General features: G+C 43.7%; 1 protein-coding gene across 3 annotated transcripts in view; it reads left to right on the top strand.

Moving 5' to 3' along the window:
• Positions 1-22,309, top strand: part of mtrr (5-methyltetrahydrofolate-homocysteine methyltransferase reductase) — a 146,834-nt gene that overhangs the window by 16,722 nt on the left and 107,803 nt on the right. For all 3 annotated transcript variants that reach the window (XM_068010128.1, XM_068010138.1, XM_068010118.1), the window contains 4 exons: positions 9,645-9,801; positions 11,676-11,826; positions 11,914-12,031; positions 21,120-21,507. In XM_068010128.1, the coding sequence (XP_067866229.1) occupies positions 9,658-9,801; positions 11,676-11,826; positions 11,914-12,031; positions 21,120-21,507 (801 nt within the window). In that variant the 5' untranslated portion in view covers positions 9,645-9,657. The remainder of the gene's footprint in view (positions 1-9,644; positions 9,802-11,675; positions 11,827-11,913; positions 12,032-21,119; positions 21,508-22,309) is intronic.

Below are 22,309 nucleotides of genomic sequence, written 5' to 3' on the forward strand. Positions count from 1 at the left end.
TTTCTTGTTTTTATTCCAGTCGAAGTCTTGTTGAGTTGCTGCAGTGCAATGGTATACACTTGTATACAATATGCACTGCTGCCACTGTGTGTCGATGGTGGAGAGAGCGAATGTTTAAGTTGGTGGATGGGGTGCAATCAAGTGGGTTGCTTTGTCTTGGATAGTGTAGAGCTTCTTGAGTGGTGTTGGAGCCACATTAATCCAGGCAAGTGGAGAATATCCATCACACTCCTGAATTGTGCCTTGTAGCCAGGCTTTGGGGAGTCAGGTGAGTTATTTGCCTCAGAATTTTCAGTCTCTGACTGACTCATAGCCACAGTATTTATATGGCTGGTCCAGTTCAGCTTCTGATCAGTGGTAACCCCCAAGTTGTTGATAGTGGGGGATTCAGCAATGGTATTGCCTTTGAATGTCAAGGGGAAATGGTTAGATTCTATCTTGTTGCTTTGCCTGGCACTTGTGTGGTGCGAATGTTACTTGCCACTTATTAGCCCAAGCCTGAATATTGTCCAGGTGTTGCTGCATCTGGACATGGACTGCTTCAGTATCTGAGTAGTTGCGAATGGTACTGAACATTGCACAATCATCAGTGAACATCCCCACTTCTGACCTTATGATGGAGGGCAGGTTATTGTTGAAGCAGCTGAAGGTGGTTGGGTCTAGGACCTAGTTGGGTCTAGTACCCTCAGGGACTCCTGCAGTGATATCCTGGGACTGAGGTGATTGGCCTCAACCACAGCCATCTTCTTTTATGATTGGTATGCCTGTAACCAGTGGAGAGTTTTCTCCCTGATTCCCATTGACTTTAATTTTGATGCCACACTCGGTCACATGCTGCCTTGTCAAAGGCAGCCACTCTCTCCTCCCCTCTTGAGTTCTGCTCCTTTGTCCATATTTGGACCAAGGCTGTAATGAGGTCAGGAACCGAGTGGCCCTGGCGAAACCCAAACTGAGCATTAGTGATCGGGTACAAAAACAAGAAATGCTGGAAATACTCAGCAGGTCTGGCAGCATCTGTGGCGAGAGAAGCAGAGTTAACGTTTCAGGTCAGTGACCCTTCTTCAGAACGAGCAAATATTAGAAATGTAAAAGGTTATAAGCAAGTAAAGCGGGGGTGGGGCAAGAGATAACAAAGGCGAAGGTGTAAATAGGACAAGGCCGCAGAATGGCTGACCAGAAGGTCATGGAGCAAAGGCAAACAATATGTTAATGGTGTGTTGAAAGACCAAGCATTAGTACAGATAGGGAGTTAATGGACTGAAACTTGAACAGCCGCAAGTACAAACATGAAAAAAAAACAGTGGGTAAGCAAACTGAACAAACTAAGATGAAATAAAATAAAATAAACACACGAAAAATAAAAAAAGGGAAAAATAAGAAAAAAAAATGAAAATAAAAGTAAAATGGGGGGCCCTTCATGCTCTGAAATTATTGAACTCAATGTTCAGTCCGGCAGGCTGTAGTTTGCCCAATCGGTAAATGAGATGCTGTTCCTTGAGCTTGCGTTGATGTTCACTGGAACACTGCAGCAATCTCAGGACAGAGATGTGGGCATGAGAGCAGGGGGGAGTGTTGAAATGGCAAGCAAACGGAAGCTCGGGGTCCTGTTTGTGGACTGAGTGGAGGTGTTCCGCAAAGCGGTCACACAGTCTGCGTTTGGTCTCCCCAGTGTAGAAGAGACCACATTGTGAGCAGCGAATACAGTATACTACATTGAAAGAAGTACAAGTAAATCGCTGCTTCACCTGAAAGGAGTGTTTAGGGCCTGGGATAGTGAGGAGAGAGGAGGTAAATGGGCAGGTATTACACCTCCTGCGATTGCAGGGGTAGGTGCCACGGGAAGGGGGCAAGGTGGTGGGGGTAATGGAGGAGTGAACCATTAGTGATCAGATTATTGTGTGGAAATGAGCAGAAAGGCATGACACTATGCTTAATGGGAAATTTAGCCAAGTTAGGAATAGTAGCTTTGCTGAGCTTTGATAGTATGATTTAAGGTTGCAGAAACCGCAACAAAATAGTTAAAAGTAAAGGCTGAAAGTGTGAAATTGTATAGACTAGCTAACGCCGGTAATTATAAGGACATCTGTTCCTTTATGGCATGATTGTGTAGCTCCCTGTGGTTTGGAGCAATGGACTCTTGTAAAACACATGCTGTCCATCCCTGTGTGATTGATAATAAGAAATGTAGGGCCCCTCTTATCAGTGTATACGACCGCTGCTTTGGGTAACTGCAGACTGCACGAAGCACTTAGGAATGCAAACTTGCTAAAGATAACAGGATCAACTGTCACGAGGTAGAGACGGAACTCATGATAAATGTGGGGAGAGACCAGAATGATGATGCTGACTTCTCTCCTTTTGCTAATTTATCTTGCTTGTCTGCTTTCTTTTATCTTGCTGGTGCAAAACAATATTATGTTAGTAACAAGTATGTATTAAGAAAGGAGTGTATTGTTAACCTCAATAACAGATGTACTGCACGTTATCACTTGGTTGAAGCTGAATTGTACCGCACTGATTGGTTAAACAAGGAGGTGTAGCATGAATCTTAATGTATAAACAGTAGTATCTGTATCACAAACGAACACTTACTCTGGTGGATCCGACAGACTCTGGTGGAGTCAGTGCCGCTGTATCAGAGTAAGTCCGCCGGCTACTGCGCAAATAAAGTAATTGATTTTACCTACACATCCGACTCGGTATATTTACTGAACCAGACTGAGGGCAAAAAGAACTCAGATTGTCAATTGCTGTGTAAGTGCTACTTGATAACACTATCGATGTCACCTTCCATCGTTTTGCTGATGATCAAGATGAGGCTGATGTGGCGGTAATTGGCCAGATTGGATTTATCCTTTTTGTGGATAGGACATACCTGTGCAATTTTACACATTGACAGTTAGATGCCAGTGTGGTAGTTGTACTGGCTAGGGGCACCGACTAGTTCTGGAGCAAACGTCTTCAGTAATACTGCCAGGATGTTGTCAGGGCCCATAGCCTTTGCTCTTTCCAGTGCCTTCAGCTGTTTTGTGCTATCAAGTGGAGTGAATTGAATTGGCTGAAGACTGGCATCTGTGCTGGGGACATCAGGAGGAGGCCAAGATGGATCATCCACTTGGTACTTCTGGTTGAAGGTGGTGGCAAATGCTTCAGCCCTCTCTTTTGCACTGATGTGCTGGGCTCCCCCATCATTAAGGATGGGATATTTGTGGAGCCTCCTTCTTCTGTTAGTTGTTTAATTGTCCACTGCTTTTCACACCTGGATGTGGCAGGACTGCAGAGCTTTGATCTGATCTGTTGGTTGTGGGATCGCTTAGCCCTGTCTGTTGCATGCTGATTCTGCTATTTGGCACGCATGTAGTCCTTTATTGTAGCTTCACTGTGTTGACACATTTTTAGTTGTGTGGTGCTGCTTCAGGCATGCCTTTCTGCAGTTTTCGTTGAACCAGGGTTGATCCCTTGACTTGATGGTAATGGTAGAGTGAGGGATATGCTGGGTCATTAGGTTACAGTTTGTGGTTGAATACAATTCTTCTGTTACTGAAGGCCCACAGTGCCTCATGGATATCCAGTTTTGAGCTGCTAGATCTGTTCTGAAGCTATCCCATGGTGCTCAACGCGATGGAGGGTATCCTCAATGTGAAGACAGGACTCTTGTCTTCGCAAGGACTGTGTGGTGGTCATGCCTGCCAATACTGTCATGACAGATGCATCTGTGACAGATAGGTTGAGCACCAGATATAGCAGGTTTTCCCCTCTTGTTTGTTCCCTCACCACCTACCGCAGGTCTTGTCTGGCAGCTATGTCTTTCAGGACTTGGCCAGCTTAGTCAGTAGTGATGTAACCGAGCCACTCTTGCTGGTGGACATTGAATTCACCCTCCCAGAGTCCATTCTGTGCACTTGCCACCCTCAGTCCTTCCTTCAAGTGGTGTTCAACATGGAGGAATGCTGATTCCTTTTATTTATTCTTGGGATGTGTGTGTCACAGGCAAGGCTAGCATTTGTTGTCCATCCCAAATTGCCCTTAACAACTGAATGACTTGCTAAGCCATTTCAGAGGGCAGTTAAGAGTCAACCACATTGTGGGTCTGGAGTCACATGTAGGCCAGACCAGGTAAGGATGGCAGATGGGTTTCTAATGACTGTTAATGGTAGCTTCATGGCACCATTGCTGAGACTAGATATTAATTCCAGACTTCTTAAATTAATTAATTAAATACTGCCAGCTGCCATGGAGGGATTTGTATCCATGTCCCCAGGGCAATAGCCTAGGCCAATAGATTACTAGCTCAGTGACATGACCACTGCGCCACTGTCTTGCCCCATTCATGAGCTGAAGGAGGGCGGTAGGTGGTAATTAGTCGGAGGTTTCCTTGCCCATATTTGACCTGATGCCATGTGACCTCATGGCATCTGGATTTTATGTTGAGGATTCCCAGGGCAACTCCCTCCAACTGTATACCACTGTGCCACCACCCCTGCTGGGTCTGTCCTGCTGGTAGGACAGGGCATACCCAGGGATGGTGTTCGTGGTGTCTGAGACATTGGCTGTAAGGTATGATTCTGTGACTGATTGTCAGGCTGTTGCTTGACTCGTCTGTGGGACAGCTCTCCCAACTTTGGCACAAGCCCCCAGATGTTAGTAAGGAGGACTTTGCAGGGCTGGGTCTGCCATTGTCGTTTCCGCTGCCTAGGTTGATACCAGGAGATCTGTCCGTTTTTATTCCTTTTTGACTTCTGTAGCAGTGGATTGCTAGGGCATTTGAGTCAATCACATTGTTGTTCATCTGGAGTCACATGTAGGCTTTCCCTAAAGGACATTAGTGAGCCAGATGGGTTTTGTACGACAATGATAGTCTCAGTAATGGTGCCCTGAAACTAGCTTTCATTTTCAAGTTTTTTTTATTTATTAATTGAATTATAAATTCCACCAGTTGCTGTGGTGGGATTTGAACCTGTGTTCTTTGGAATACTAGTCCAGGGACATTACCACTACAGCATTGTCTCCCCTTCAATGGGTAGCCCTTGTCCCTGAGAATTCATCCCTGAAGGTGGGGAGGGTGGTTGGGGGTGGGGGGGGGGGTGAGGTGCCTGAAAAGCTGTGGCACCTGGGACTGTTGAAGTATGTAGGTTAGAGCCTGGCTCAGATATAAAGTTAAAACCTGACCCGGGCCCCACCTGACAACAACCAACCCAAGCCTGAGTCCTCTAACTTTTTTAAATGCCCGACCTGACCCGACTCATTCGGGGTTGGTCGGGTAGCCAGGCCCTAGACCAGTGATCGAGTACAGGTGCCAGTTGTTGATGTACCCGTGTTCAATTAACATCATAAAGTTTAAAAAACAAACAAACACTGATTTTAAACAGGCGAGGGCACTGCAACCCTGAGCACTAGTGGGGGAAAAAAAAGTATCCACTTCAGGAAATCATGCAATGTAATAAACAAGCTTCTGAACTGTATCAAGATCCGATGTCATTAACAAAAAAGAAATCTCCACGGAGAACTCTGGTTGGGAATCTCCCTATTTCCGGATAATTTTAAATCCTTGGGCCAGGTATAGATTAAAGCAAGAGCTCAGTTGATGTTTCTGTGCTTAGTGCAGTTACTGTTATCTTCCCCGGGCTTGTCAGTTTCTCCCGGACTTGATCGATTTCAGAGTGTAAGGGGTTGGGTTAATTTCACTCGGGTGCTTTATGTCGGAACTTGTAGTTGTTTCTTTCCCCTCCTTTCCCCCCTACTCTTTTCATCTTTGATTTCTGTTTCTCCCTCTCCCTCGATTTCAGAGCACTGCACATTTCCTACCTCGACTTCCTGAATGTTCATTTGAAGTTTACTTCCCGGAGCAAGGCAGCACTGCCCACATCCAGCTCAACCTGACCCAAGCCCGAATCTTGGACCTGGAAGAGCGACCCGACCCGTCATCAGGTCTGGTTGGGTTCGGGTCGGTTAGCTTCCCGGAAAGTTGGCACACTCCTGCAGGAAACACTTTCGGTGATCGCAGACCAGTTGAACTTTGATGGAATGAAAGCCCTTCCTGTGGATGAAGGCGGCTGGCTGGTCTATTGGAGCCTTGATAGACTGCACATATATGGCTATCACTCCTTGTACCTGGGGTAATCGAGTGATGGCCCTGAATCCGATAGCCTCGGCCTGACTGTCAGGGTCATTCTGGTAGCACACATAGTGGCTGGTCATCTCGAACAGGGCATTAATCACCTCCTTGATTCAGTGATGTGCTGCTGCCTGGGAAACCCAACACCTTTCCCCAGTGGATCCTTAACATGATCCAGAAGCGTAAAAGTCAAGTGCCACGGTGATTTTCAATGCCACAGGTGCGGGGTGGCCATAATCTTTCAGTTGTCCTTCGACTCGGGTGGTGCTGGAGCTCTGGAGAATTGCAGTTATTACACCTTTGTTCAAAAAAGGATGTAAAGATAAGCTCAGCAACTGCAGGCCAGTCAGTTTACTTTCAGTGATGGGAAAGCTACTAGAAGAAATAAATCTGGCCAAAATTAATTGCCACCTGAGCAAATGCGGGCTAACTAAGGAAAGCCAGCACGGATTTGTTAAGGATAAATCGTGTTTAACTAACTTGCTGGAATTTTTTGATGTAACAGAGAGGATTGATGAGGGTAATGCTGTTGATGTGGTGAACATGAACTTCCAAAAGGCTTTGTGAGCAAAGTTATAGCCCATGGAATAAAAGGAATGGTAGTAACATGGATACGAAATTGGCTGAGTGACAGGAAACAAAGAGTAGTGGTTAATGGATGTTTATTGGGCTGGTGGAAGGTTGGTAGTGGAGTTCCCCAGGGATCATCATTGGGACCATTACTCTTTCTGAGATGTTAATGACCTAGACCTTGGTATACAGGACACAATCTCAGAATTTGCAGATGATACAGAACTTGAAAGCATTGTGAACTGTGAGGATCGTGTAGAACTTCAGAAGAACATAGATCGGTTAGTGGAATGGGTGGAAAAGTGGCAGATGAAATTTAATGCAGTGAAGTGATTTATTTTGGAAGGAAGAAGGTGGAGAGACAACTCTAAAGGGGGTGCAGGAGCAGAGGGTGCATATGTGCATAAAACATTGAAGGTGGAAGGACAGGCTGAGAGAGTGGTTAATAAAGCATACATCATCCTAAGCTTTATCAATAGGGGCATAGAGTACAAAAATAAGGAAATAAAAGCAAAATACTGCAGATGCTGGAAATCTGAAATAAAAACAAGAAATGCTGGAAATACTCAGCAGGTCTGGCGGCATCTGTGGAGAGAGAAGCAGAGTTAACATTTCAGGTCTGTGACCTTTCATCAGAAGGAATAAGGAAGTTATGTTAAACTGGTATAAAACACTGGTTCAACCTCAACTGGATTATTGCATCCAGTTCTGGGTGCCACACTTTAGGAAAGATGTGAAGGCATTACAAAGAGTACAGTGTCATGCCAATGTGTTATATTGCATGATAGTTTTTAATCCACTGGCTGGAAATTAAAAAGGAACAGATGAAAGGTGACCTTGCCAGCAGCTTAAGATGGCCACCTAACTTGCAATACTGTATCCTACAATCCAAGGGGGAGACTAAATGTTTTCTCATTCTAACAAGAGCCATGACCTGGGAAATTTAAGGCAATGGCCTGTTCCCATTAGCAAAGCATCAGGACTATCACTTGAACAATGGGACCCTGGTTGTGAGAAAGAAGTCCCTAGACCTGGGCTGTTAAATTGCAAGAAGGCATACACACTGCTAACCGCCATGCTTGAATCATTGGGTAACTGTCATGTGGCAAGTGTGTGTTGGTGTGTGTGTTATCTCCTCGAACCGCACACATCACGCGCACTGAATTCAGCTAGAAGCCAGCTGACCCACCAAACTCCACCGACTGTATGCCCCTCATTTTTGTTCTAGGGCCTCTAACGTGACCATATCTACCCTTTCCCACTTGTGCATTTATATGTGTGTGTGTGAAAGTTGGAGCATAGTTTCTTTTACTTGGGTTGGGTTTAAGTGCAATAAAGCTAACCTTTTTTTTGTTAAACTCAAGAACACCTGTCTGGTTCTTTTTATGATCATACCATGTAAATAATCAAACGCTCACTGATTTGGCAAGTACATCCACTTTAAAAAAGAATTGAACCTGTTGTAGTCAAACAAGGAGAGGGAAAAGAGGGACGTCCTTCGACCCCTCCTCACCTGACCGTAACAACAGAAAAGATTCACGAAAATGGTTCCAGTGATGAAGTTTAGTTATGTGGAGAGATTGGACAAGTTAGGACTGGTTTTTTTTTGGAGAAAAGAAGGTAGAGAGGAGATTTGATAGAGGTATTCAAAGTCATGAGGGCTCTGGCAGAGTAGATAGGGAGAAATTGTTCCCATTGCTAGAAGGATCAAGAACAAAAGTAATTGGCAAAAGAAGCAATGATATGAGGAAAGATGTTTTCAGGGAGCGAGCATTTGGAATCTGGAATGTGCTTTCTGAGAGTGTGGTGGAGGCAGGTTCAATTGAGGCATTTAAGAGGGAATTGGATTGTTATCTGAAAAAGAAGAATGTGCAGGGCTAGGAGGAGAAGGCAGGGGAATGGCACAAGGTAAATTGCTCCTTCGGAGATCCAGCACAGACATGATGGGCCAAATGGCTTCCTTCTATGCTGTAATAATTCTGTGATTCTGGATGCCCACCAAATCCCATAGGTCATAACTCGTCCTGCAGCATGGCGCATAAGTCGGTGACGCCCTGTCTGGACAGCCGTAGTCTTCGCTGACTGTCACTCGGACATTTGGAAGTAGCTGACTTGAGTCCGGTACATTCTCTGGTACAGGTGGACCCTTCTTGCGGTGGCTGGCTACTGTTGCTCTCGTTGTGGATCTTCGCGGGCAGGCACAGGTGCCTCCTGGCCCTCCTTTCGGCACTGCATCGTGCCATGGAGTCCAACAGACAGGGTCTGAGACTCATGCCAGGTTATCAGTCAACCTCCAAAGCGCTGTCCTTGCAGAACCTGTCTTGGCAGTTTTCCCTTTGCTGCTTCTCTCAGCAGACTCCCTAATGGCCCTCAGTGCCCACCCTTACTGATAACTGACCCTCTCACCCAGTACTATGGGCACCCGAACGCCTTGTCCAATAGTTTGGGCACCTGACACCCAGCACCCCCTTGCAAGCCACCTGAGACCCTACTCACCCGGTACTGCACCCGAGACTAAGGCCAGCTGTGCAGAGTGCACAGCCCTGGAGTCTGATAATGGCTCCTACATTTTCCTCTATTTACAGCTGATCATGACTGCCTATCCGTTGTGGAACAGAGGCCTAGCCTATGTGCCGCCAGCTTTCAACAGCCGGGGTTCCGACAGCACCTGAGGGTTGCCCGTCATTCCACTTAATTCCAAGCTCACCATTGAATTGCTTACAATTATATGCAAAGGGTGGAGACACTGCCTTGGTGCTTTCCCGCTGCTGACTACATCTAGAACTGACGTTGGATTTTTTTGTTCGCTATTCTCAAGTTTCCCGCACAACCTCCATTCCCACTCCAAATGGCTGCACTAAATTCAACCCTATAAATGTAAGTCTTTTTATTTATGTTGAGCTAATATCATCTGTTGACATTGCACATGGTGATTGACTAATATTCTTGATTTATGCAGCTGGTGCAGAGGGATGCCTTTAGAAGCCAAATACCGGATTTTGTTGCTTTATGCGTCTCAGACTGGACAAGCAAAAGCGATTGCTGAAGAAATTGCTGAGGCAGCAGATGGAAAAGGATTTGTAGCTGACTTATATTGTGTGAGCCAAGTGGAACAGGTAACTGGAAAATAACCTTTTGACATCAGATGATGCACGCGGCAAACAGTATATGTTTTGTATGAGAGGATATATTTGTCACTTTGATGTTGCACTCGAAGATAGATGTTTACCGTGACTGACCTCACTTAAATATTTGTCTGCGAGTGTGACATCAAAGCCAATGAAGCAGCTTTGAAATGCAATCTAGGAAAATATGGTTGTTCATTTGCTCACCAATATCTCAATAGCAATGAGATAAGCAACCAGATAATCTGTTTGTGAATTGGGTTGAGGGAATAATACTGGGAGAACTTCCTGTATGAAAAGTACCATGGGATATTTTATCTACCAGCCTGGGTTTAATGTCACCTGCAAAAGATAGCACCTCTGACAGTGCAGCAATCAGTTAATGCTATTGCTGAAACATTAGCCTAGATTATTTGCACAAATCCTGGAGTGGATTTGTATCCACTGCCTTCTAACTCGGGCACTACCACTGAGCCAAGACTAATGCTCGATTTTACACCCCAATATCAGAGATACATCTCGTGCACTAAAAGTATTTATTGTTCAGATGCAATTAAAAATGTTAGCGATGACCTTAGTGGCCAGTTATATAATCAGATCACCCCTTGGTTTACAGTTCTCCACATAGAAAAAAACATGTCCTGTGTAGAATTTAAGAACAAAACCTTTTGCTGATGGGGAAGTGAGAAAAGAGAGAGTCCAGTTGTGGTTTTAGCTTTACTAAATGGCTGTGCTTTGCTGACAATGCAACCACTAGGTGGTGCAGTGCTGGGACATGCACAAATGTAGCCTCATCTACTGAAACGTTACTGTCTGTAATGTCTCGGGCAGCTGCCAGTAATAAAAATGGGGCTGCTCAATTTGACGCACAAAATGAATTGAACCCAAATCCCCTTACCCTTCAATGGCCGCGATCACTGCCTCCAGAAACCCCCTCCCCAGCAGTACCTCGCCTCAATTGCCACTTCTCTTCTCCACTGCCACCCTCAATTGCCACATTCAGTTTCCCGCTCACTCCCACACCCGGCTGCTCAGTTCCCACGTTGCTACTCGCCCCCACCCCCGTGGGAGTGAACAGTTGGGAGTGGTGAAGAGAAGTGGTGATTGCAGGAGGGAGCAGGGAAAAGAAGTGGCAATCGTGGGAGGGAACGGGGCACTGTTGGGGGAGATGGAGGCGATGATCGCAGTCATTGAGAGGTGAGGCAACACTTGAACGTCAATATGTCTGACGTCATAATGTGGTGTCGCGCACATGCGCGGTTTCATGCTGGCAAATGTTCGGACACGCTGATGGCGACGATTGCTCTGCGCAAGCTTTGCAGTGTCAGGAGACACAAATATAGATGCTGTCATCTTTGGGTCAGATCATAAAAATGGGTGTTTCCTTGTAATACAGAAATTTGAGATTCTGTTAATCAAGCCTTAAAATATAGTACTATCTGATGCGTTAGCTTAAATCTGACCCCACCCCCCCACTAATCTCCCAAAAGAGCAATTGTCAGTTAGACATAAGGTTACAAAACTGAGCTCTGATTTTCTGACCTGAACTCCCTTTTAGTGTGGCTCCCTACGGGAGTGCAAGGGTATTGAATTTGCACATTTTGTTTTAGAAGAAAAGTTTTTTTTGTCATTCATAATCACTGTTATTGTGCCATGTGACGGAGAATAAATCTTTGTTTCGGTATCTGTTACACAGGCACGGTAATGGAGTTTCACCTTGGGAGATTTTTTGGTGGCTGTAGTTCTCATTTCGTTCATTTGCTCAATTGTTGAATCAGGTTGAAAACCTCTTCATTTGAGAGTGCTACATGATGCAGATTGTTAATATTTGAAGAAATTCACTTTCTCTTGTCTTATTCTTTCAGTTCAACCTGGCGAAAGAACATGCTCCGGTTGTTATAATTGTCTCTACTACTGGTACTGGGGAACTACCAGAGACAGCAAGGAAATTTGCTCAGGAAATTAATAGCAATTTGCCAACTCACCACTATTCGCACATAAAATATGCAGTATTAGGTAATACATGTTCTAGGTTCTACAGATAATATCAGAAGTGGTAGCTATAATTTATTGCACCCATTAAAAATTTTTTATTCTCTCTAGCTCTTGGAGATTCCAATTACAGTTTTTTTGCCAATGGTGGAAAGAAAATTGATCAGCGTCTTCAACAGCTTGGTGCAGAGCACTTCTATGCAACTGGATATGCAGATGATGGTGTTGGGTAAGGCCGGCGATGGGAACTTTTACTAACTGCTGACCATTTTTATCTGTGCCTTGCATTAAGGATACTTTAATACCACATTATATGTAGAATTTTGGGGAAAATATTTCATGAATGAACAGAAGCCATCTAAAAACTATGGAAATTATTCCTTTTCCCTGCTTGACAAAAACAATTTAGGTGCTTATTTGGGGAAACAGAATTAAAAACAACTTGACAGAGTGAGGAAAAGTCAAACCTGTACCCATTTTGAAACATTTTTTTCCTCTAGTGATGAGTTGTGCATTCAATGGTGTATAGTTGATGTCCATAAGAATTAACAATTTTGATGTAATTTACAAGTTTTATATTATCCTATAGGTTTGTTTATTTTCATTCAAAAGAAGTCCTATCTAAGGACTCTTATGACACATATCAATGACACAATACCTTCAAATATTACTATAGACACTTTGGTTCGATGTCATTACCCATCCGGCCAGAACTTCAAAGACACTGGTGCTGCTGCTGTTATCTGGTGTACCGACCCTTACCTTGCGGAGGCTCAGCGCCAACTCTAACACTTCTTCCTACCTCTCCCTGGACCATAACCCCACCACCGAACATCAAGTGACTATCCACAGGACTGCCACTGACCTCATCTCCTCTGGAAATCTTCCCTCTACAGCTTCTAACCTCATAGTCCCGCAACCCCGGACAGCCCACTTCTACCTCCTTCCCAAAATCCACAAACTAGACTGTCTCGGCAGACCCATTGTTTCAACCTGTTCCTGCCCACTGAAATTATTTTTTTCTATCCTGACTATCTTTTCTCCGCTGGTCCAGTCTCTTCCCACCTACATCCGTGACTCTTCTGACGCCCTACGTCATTTTGGCAGTTTCCAGTTTCCTGGCCCCCAGCTGCCTCCTCTTGACCATGGACGTCCAATTTCTCTACACCTCCATCCTCCACCAGGATGGTTTGAGGGCTGTCTGCTTCTTTCTTGAACAGAGGCCCAACCAGTCCCCATCCACCACCACCTTTCTCCGCCTGGCTGAACTTATTCTCAGATTGAACAACTTCTCCTTCAACTCCACTCACTTCCTTCAAGTAAAAGGTGTTGCTATGGGTACCCGCATGGGTCCTAGTTATGCCTGTCTTTTTGTGGGATATGTCCAACACTCCCCCAGCTCTTTTTCCGTTACATTGATGATTGTATCGGTGCCATTTCCTGCTCCAGTCCGGAACTGAAAAACTTTATCAACTTTGCTTCTAATTTCCACCCTTCTCTCACCTTTACATGGTCCACCTCCGACACTTCCCTTCCCTTCCTTGACTTCTCTGTCTCCATCTCTGGGGATAGGCTATCTACTAATATACATTTAAGCCCACCGACTCCCACAGCTACCTTGACTACACTTCTTCACACCCTGCCTCCTGTAAGGACTCCATTCTATTCTCCTGGTTTCTCCATTTCCGACACATCTGCTCTGATGATGCAACCTTTCATGACAGCGCTTCTGATATGTCGTCTTTTTTCCTGAACCGAGGATTTCCCCCCCACTGTGGTTGACCGGGCTCTCAACCATATCCAGCCCATTTCCCTAGCCCCTTCCCCTCCCTCCCAGAATCACGACAGGATTCCCCTTTCCTCATTTTCCACCCCACAAGCCACCACATCCAAAGGATCATCCTCTGCCATTTCTGCCACCTCCATCGTGATGCCACTACCAAACGCAAATTCCCCTCCCTTCCCCTGTCAGCAATCTGAAGGGATCATTCCCTCTGCGACACCCTGGTCCACTCCTCCATTACCCCCATCACCACATCCCCTTCCCAGGGCACCTTCCCCTGCAATCACAGGAGATGTAATACCTGCTCTTTTACCTCCTCTCTCCTCACTATCCAAGGCCCCAAACACTCCTTTCAGGTGAAGCAGCGATTTACTTGTACTTTCAATTTAGTATACTGTATTCGCTGCTCACAATGTGGTCTCCTCTACATTGGGGAGATCCAGTGCAGATTGGGTGACCGCTTTGCGGAACACCTCCGCTCAGTCTGAAAGCATGACCCCGAGCTTCCGGTTGCTGGTCATTTCAACACTTCCCCCGCACCCCCCCCCCCCCCCCCCCACCTTGCTCTCATGCTCACATCTCTGTGCTGGGATTGCTACAGTGTTCCAGTGAACATCAACGCAAGCTTGAGGAACAACATCTCATTTGCCGATTAGGCACACTACAGCCTGCCGGACTGAACATTGAGTTCAATAATTTCAGAGCATGACGGGCCCCCCCTTATATTTTCAGTTATTTTTTCTTATTTTTTATGTGTTTATTTTATTTTAGTTTGTTTAGTTTGTTTCTACTGTGCCTACCCACTTTTTTTTTCATGTTTGTGCTTGGGGTCTGGCTGATCAGTTTTCTTCCATTAACACCCTCTCTGTACGAATATTTTGTCTTTCAGCACACCATTACATACCGTTTGCCTTTGCTGCATGACCTTCTGGTCAGTTATTCTCTGTGACCTTGTCCTATCAACACCTCTTTTGTTATCTCTTTCCCCACCCCCACTTTACTTGCTTAAAACCTTTTACATTTCTAATATCTGCCAGTTCTGATGAAGGGTCACTGACCTGAAATGTTAACTCTGCTTCTGTCTCCACAGATGCTGCCAGACCTGCTGAGTATTGCCAGCATTTCTTGTTTTTATTTCAGATTTCTAGCATCTGCAGTATTTGCATTTATTCACAGTTTAGTGCATGGGCAGATTTGAAATCCTGAATTTGTGGACTGTCATTCATTGCTCTGCCACAGGCTGTGCTGTGGACCCCCATCCTGAGCTGGCATTCATTGAAGTCAGTTGACGTGGTGAGAATTTCCTCTTTTCCAGGCTCGCATTGCTGTTAGAAACCCCTGAAGAAGTTGAACCTTTTTCAAAGGTGTGCAACTGGGTTTCCAATGGTTATCTGAGTCATAGCTACTGTTGAGCAACTGATCTGCCCTGAAAAAAACGTAGAATATTGTTGAATGTTTCCATTATGGTTAAATTACTTTTTTTTTTATAAACTAGTTTTTTTTCATGATATTTCACCTACCTTCACCCCATGTGTATGTCTCAATCTTTTGCTGTGTGTAAAAGTTTTAAAAAGTGATTTGATTTTACTGCTTTTCATTTGCTGGTTGGCTGTCTGAAAATGTTTGAATGTGGTTGACTGCTTGGACAGCTTGATGACATCACTGCAGCGCGACACTGGGAATCCCCATTAAACAACACCTACAATCAATTGCATGTTGAGAGAGGTAAAACTTCTTGCCACAGAGGTCGCTAGAAACCCTTGCTTCGCCAATGGGTGCAAAATCTAGGACATTACAGACATCACGGGATGAACATCTTTGCACACAGTCAAAATATATTGAGGAAAATAGGGCAGCACAGTGGCGTAGTGGTTAGCACCGCAGCCTCACAGCTCCAGAGACCCGGGTTCAATTCTGGGTACTGCCTGTGTGGAGTTTGCAAGTTCGCCCTGTGTCTGCGTGGGTTTCCTCCGGGTGCTCCAGTTTCCTCCCACATGCCAAAGACTTGCAGGTTGATAGGTTAATTGGCCATTATAAATTGCCCCTAGTATAGGTAGGTGGTAGGGGAATATAGGGAAGGTGGGGATGTGGTAGGAATATGGAATTAGTGTAGGATTAGTATAAATGGGTGGTTGATGGTCGGCACAGACTCGGTGGGCCGAAGGGCCTGTTTCAGTGCTGTATTTCTAAAACTAAAACTAAAACTCAGTAGGTTTAGTAGCATCTATGGAGAGAGGAAGGTAGGGTTAACATTTCAGGTTTTATGACTCGTTATCAGAATAGGATAAGAGTTTTCGGGAAAAGCGATGAGTTGTCCTTGCCAATAATCTTGCCTTTGCCAATGGCACCAAAAACAGATAAACTGGTCATTTATCTCCTTGCCATTGTAGAGTTCTGTTATGACCGGGTGAGGAAGGGGTCTCGGGCTCCCCTCTTGCCCCTTTCCTGGTTTGGCCTTAACAGGGTTTATCTTTTTAAACAGTGATTTTAGCTTACTACCTCGGTGAGCCCTTGCTCACTTTGTTCATTTGCAATTGTAATTAATCAGACAGGTTTTCTTAGGTTTTGACTAGAAAGATTTTAAGTTGATTAGCCTTATCACTCTAAACCAGTTGAAATCACTAAAATACACTATGCAACCATGCTCGCATGCATACGAAAGGCACACACACAGACAAATGGATACAGAAAGGAAGAAAGAATAGGGGTGGGGGGTGTTGAAGTAGAATTAGCAATAAATGGAATACAGGTACTGTCCTTGGTGTCCTTGATGTAATGTCCTTAATTGAAGTTAAGGGCCCACAGTCCTCACTGGCGCCACGTGCACAATTCCAGGCTTGTTTCTCTGGTACCAGAAGATTGGAGAGAGGTTTTGTCTGTAGTCTTGAAGTTGCCACTGTGAGGTCTCTGGGACTTTGCTGGAGACAGAGAGAGAGAGAGACTTCTGCCAGTCCAGTTGCAGTCTGTTTCCTTTCTCTGAGGCACAATTTAAAAAGCCACAGTCTGGCCAGCAGGTAGGTCATGAGACCATCTGTTTGAAACTGCAGCTTCTTGGAGGGTTGTTGGATTTCAAAACTTTCCAGACACGCTCTGTGGGGGGTGGAGTTCTAGCTCTTACAAAGTCAGAGGATGTTGATCAACACTATTGCCCAGACCAATCTTGCTAATTGAATCAAGGAACACCTCCATTCGTGTCTCTCAGCCAGCCCCTGTCCTCTCAGAATGCAAATGTGCAACCCTGTTTTCAGCCACTCAGCTCTGCTTTTTTTAAGCACGTTATTAGCTATGTCCAGTAAAAATGTTTCAAGCAGTGTCCCATATGACAAAATTAATATGTTTCCATTGGGCAGGTGTGATTTCTGTCACATTGTGCATAAAATTATTGCTCTGTTGGCCTAAATAACACCAGTCATAGTGTTCCATAAAGTAATTCATTGTGGGAAGCACTTTGAAACATTTCTAGGTGTCATGATAAGATGTTATATAAATACAATTCTTCCTTTGATAGAAATGTGACTCACAAAAGTTAAGTAAATACTGTAACTGAAAAATATATAAATATACATCCAACAGGAAAGACCGTAGAGATTATCTTTTATGCTTTACAAGAGCCTCTTTGATTGAAATGTGAAAAAGTCTCAGTTGATTAACTAAACAGAATCACAACATAATGAGGAAATTTCACCTGCTAAGAAATTTTCTATGTTGGCGCAATGCATGATCTGAAGCCAAGAATGAAACTGAGATTTTAATCTGTGTACTAGAAATCTAATATTTGACGTATTGGGTGTCAACCTTTAACATATCTATGGTTTCTTCTAGTTTTCAGACCTCTTTGATCATGCATGTTTATAACTGACAATAGAGGAACCAGTGCCTGAGTGTAAAATATTGCGGTATCCCAACACGCAACCAGTTTGCATGATGGTGTTTTTTTAAAAAAAAGAAAATTAAACTTTAATTCATATCACAGGACATTGTTGGTAATTCAGTCAAGGGATTCAGCTGATCTGATCTTTTGATCACAATAATCAACTGATCTTGATGAAAATTAAACTGGTAATTCTAACCTTGTGACCTACAGTCGTTATTTAAAAAGAAACAAATTAAGCTTTAGGTTATTCTTGTGGAATAATTATAGTAGCAGAAGCTTTGTAGCATTAACTTTCCTGTTAGTCATTCAGCTCTGGAAAGCACTTCACCATGGCTGTAATTTTGCAAGTTCATGTTGGCAGGGAGCATCACCCTATCAGCAATGTGCATCAAAAATTCATGCATGCTCTGCCTGTGCTACTCTGACCATTGTAGTTAGAAAAACATGGGCAGCATTTTTCTAAATTTCTAACATGTACAGCTGATCGGTGAACTTCCTTGCTGGCAGCATGGACGTGTAACGTTACCCTTTCTGTAGGGGCAAAAGTAGCATGAAAAAGTTTAAATTTCGGAAAATTTATCTCCGATTTAAGTTTCTGCATTAGCAGCATTCTTAAAATTGTAAGCTGATTGTGCGAACTGAACAAAATGATGAAGTTAAACTCTGACTATTCGGAAGGACAGACAGGAAGGTAAGGGAGGTGGTGTAGCTCTGATATTCAAGGACGACATCAGGGCGGTGCTGAGAGATGTTATAGGTTCTATGGAGAATGAGGTTGAATCCATTTGGGTGGAAATTAGAAACTCTAAGAAGAAAAAGTCATTGATAGGCGTAGTCTATAGGCCACCAAATAATATCACATTGGGGCGGGCAATAAACTAAGAAATAACTAATGCCTGTAAAAATGGTACGGCAATTATCATGGTGGATTTTAATCTACATATAGATTGGTCGAACCAGCTCAGTCAGGGTAGCCTTGAGGAGGAATTCGTTGAGTGTATCCGTGATAGTTTTCTTGAACAGTATGTAATGGAACCGACGAGGGAGCAAGCTATCCTAGATCTAGTCCTGTGTAATGAGACAGGAATAATTAATGACCTCATAGTTAGGGATCCTCTTGGAAGGAGTGATCACAGTATGGTTGAATTTAGAATACAGATAGAGAGTGTGAAGATAAAATCCAATACCAGGGTCCTGCGCTTGAACAAGGGGGACTACAAGAGAATGAGGGAGGACTTGGCTAGAGTAGACTGGAAACAAAGATTTTATGGTGGGACAGTTGACGAGCAGTGGAGGACTTTCAAAGCAATTTCTTAAAGTGCTCAGCAAAAGTATATTCCAGTGAAAAGGAAGGACTGGAAGAAAAGGGGTAATCTGCCATGGGTGTCTAAGGAAATAAGGGAGACTATCAAATTGAAAGAGAAGGCATACAAAGTGGCCAAAAACAGCATGAAACTAGAAGATTGGGAAAACTTTAAAGGTCAACAGAGAGCCACAAAAAGGGCTATAAAGAAAAGTAAGATAGAACATGAGAAAAAACTAGCACAGAATATAAAGACAGATAGCAAAAGTTTCTATAAATATATAAAACGAAAAAGAGTGGCTAAAGTAAACGTTGGTCCTTTAGAGGATGAGAAGGGGAATTTAGTTATGGGATATGATGAAATGGCCGAGGCATTGAACAGGTATTTTGTATCAGTCTTCTCAGTGGAGGACATTAATAACATGCCAGTAATTGACAAAGAGACGAACGTAGGTGAGGACCTGGAAACAATCATTATTACGGAAGAGGTAGTGTTGGGCAAGCTAATGGAGCTAAGGATTGATAAGTCTCCTGGCCCTGATGGAATGCATCCCAGGGTACTAAAAGAGATGGTGGGAGAGATAGCAGGTGCACTGGCGATAAGTTTCCAAAATTCACTGGACTCTGGGGTAGTCCCAGCAGATTGGAAAACAGCAGATGTGACACCACTGTTTAAAAAGGGAGGTAGACAAAGGATGGGGAATTATAGCTTAACCTCTGTAGTGGGGAAGATGCTTGAGTCTATTATCAAGGAAGAAATAGCAGGGCATTTCGATAGAAATTGTCCCATTGGGCAGACGCAGCATGGGTTCATGAAGGGCAGGTCATGCTTGACAAATCTTTTGGAATTCTATGATGACATTACGAGCGAGGTGGACAATGGGGACCCAGTGGATGTGGTGTACCTAGATTTCCAAAAAGCCTTCGACAAGGTGCCACACAAGAGGCTGCTGTATAAAATAAGGATGCATGGCGTTGGGGGTAAAGTATTAGCATGGATAGAGGATTGGTTGACTGACAGGAAGCAGAGAGTGGGGATAAATGAGTGCTATTCTGGTTGGCAATCAGTCACTAGTGGTGTGCCTCAGGGATCGGTGTTGGGTCCGCAATTATTTACAATTTATATAGATGATTTGGAGTTGGGGATCACTTGTAGGGTGTCAAAGTTTGCAGATGACACTAAGATGAGTGGCAGAGCCAAGTGTGCAGATGACTGTGAAACTTTGCAGAGGAACATAGGTACATTGAGTGAGTGGGCAAAGGACTGGCAGATGGAATACAATGTTAATAAATGTGAAGTCATTCATTTCGGTAGGAGTAACAGTAAAAAGGATTATTACTTGAATGGTAAAAAGTTGCAGCATGCTGCTATGCAGAGGGACCTGGGTGTCCTTGTGCATGAATCGCAGAAGGTTGGTCTGCAAGTACAGCAAGTAATTAGGAAGGCAAATGGAATTTTGTCCTTCGTTGCTAAAGGGATTGAGTTTAAAAGCAGAGAGGTTATGTTGCAGCTGTATAAGGTACTGGTGAGGCCGCACCTGGAGTAGTGTGTGCAGTTTTGGTCTCCTTACTTGAGAAAGGATGTACTGGCACTGGAGAGGGTGCAGAGGAGGTTCACTAGGTTGATTCCGGAGTTGAGGGGGTTGGCTTATGAGGAGAGACTGAGTAGATTGGGATTATATTCATTGGAATTCAGAAGAATGAGGGGGGATCTTATCGAAACATATAAAATCATGAAGGGAATAGATAAGATACAAGTGGAGAGTATGTTTCCACTGGCAGGTGAAGCTAGAACAAGAGGGCATAGCCTCAAGATTAGAGGGAGCAGGTTTAGGACTGAATTAAGAAGGAACTTCTTCACCCAGAGGGTTGTTAATCTATGGAATTCCTTGCCCAGTGAAGTAGTTGACGCTTCTTCAGTAAACGTTTTTCAAGCTAAGGTAGATATCTTTTTGAACAATAAAGGAATTAAGGGATATGGTGAGAGCGCGGGTAAGTGGATCTGAGTCCACGAAAAGATCAGCCATGATCTTATTGAATGGCGGAGCAGGCTCGAGGGGCCGGACGGCCTACTCCTGCTCCTAGTTCTTATGATCTTCTGTCACTTTGGTTTTATGTAGAACTGTGTTTGCAGTTTGTTTGGGTTTCATTTGAGTATTTTGGGTGGTATGATCTTATTTGTAATGATGCAAGTTCCCCACTAAGACTGGTTGCTTTTAAAATTTATTAGAGCAGCTCATCCTAATCCATCCCTAATTAAATTGATCCTTAAATTGCTCACAAGGAAAATTACTATATCCCTTGCCTAGATAATTTAAAAAAAGTTTTAGTATAAATTTCATTTTATTTGCTTTTAGATTGGAATTAGTAGTTGAACCTTGGATTGAAGGTCTTTGGGATGCCTTGAAGGATATGTGCCGGAAGAAAGAAGAGAGTAATGGTGATGTAGCGAAAATGTTGGATACAATTGATGGCACAAGAGTGAACAAACTTGATCTTAAGAAGCCTGATGCATCGCTAAATATTGAATTCTTGACGTTAGAAGAAAAGGTGCCAACAGTGGCTGAAGATTCAGTTATTTCATCTGAGAATACTGAACAGAATCATATAGTAGCAGAACCACAGGAACATTATCTTGTGCCAACCTGGGTAAAATCTGAAAAACCCCTGTCAGAAGCTACTCTGAATATCCCAACTTTGCCAGTGGAGTATCTAAACGTGGAGTTTCAGAAAAGCACGGAGCACGTAAGGACACTTAACTCTAAATACATTCCTTCTTGTTTGTTAGCATCATTTCAAATGTATCAGATAAAAGTGTACAGATGGTTGCTGTTGAATGCATGTACATGTTGCAGTAAAAATGACTCTTAACTTCAGCAAACGTCCTTCCAAAAGAATATGTACAATAAGTTACATTATGGAGTTTCCAAAACCCACAAAATTCTTTGACAGTAAGGGAAAATGAACACTGGAGCTTGAAAAGAGGGAGAGCAGATTTTACTGAACAGTATAGGAGTAATTAATATCAAGTTCAGTTCAGTACTGCAAAAAGAAAGTAAGCAGAATGAAAAGATACAACCGCACAGGGCAGTAATGATAGAGTAAAGAGCATCAAATAATACGATAATGGAAGTCAACTATACACAAATGGCAGCAGTCTTCAGAATAAAATCAGGATTCAGAGTTATACAAGGAGAGAAAATAAATTATTGGTGTCATGGAGATTTGACTAACAAATGATGTAGATTGGGGAAGTGAAATTAGACAGTAATAAATTGCTTCCAGGGAATGGAATTGTTGCCCCATCAGTTTACTTTCAATGATCAGCAGTGTGTTGGAAGGTATCACGACAGTGCTATCAAGCAGCCCTTACTCAGCAATAACCTGCTCACCAATGCTCAGTTTGGGTTCTACCAGGGCCATTCAGCTCCTCATTACATCTTTGGTGCAAACATGGACAAAAGAGCTCAATTCCAGAGATGAGAGTGACTGCCCTTGACGTTAAGGCTACATTAGACCAAGTGCAGCCCCAAGGAGCCCGAGCAAA

Source organism: Heterodontus francisci, chromosome 2, assembly GCF_036365525.1.
Source record: "Heterodontus francisci isolate sHetFra1 chromosome 2, sHetFra1.hap1, whole genome shotgun sequence".
In the NCBI taxonomy this organism is placed as follows: domain Eukaryota; kingdom Metazoa; phylum Chordata; class Chondrichthyes; order Heterodontiformes; family Heterodontidae; genus Heterodontus; species Heterodontus francisci.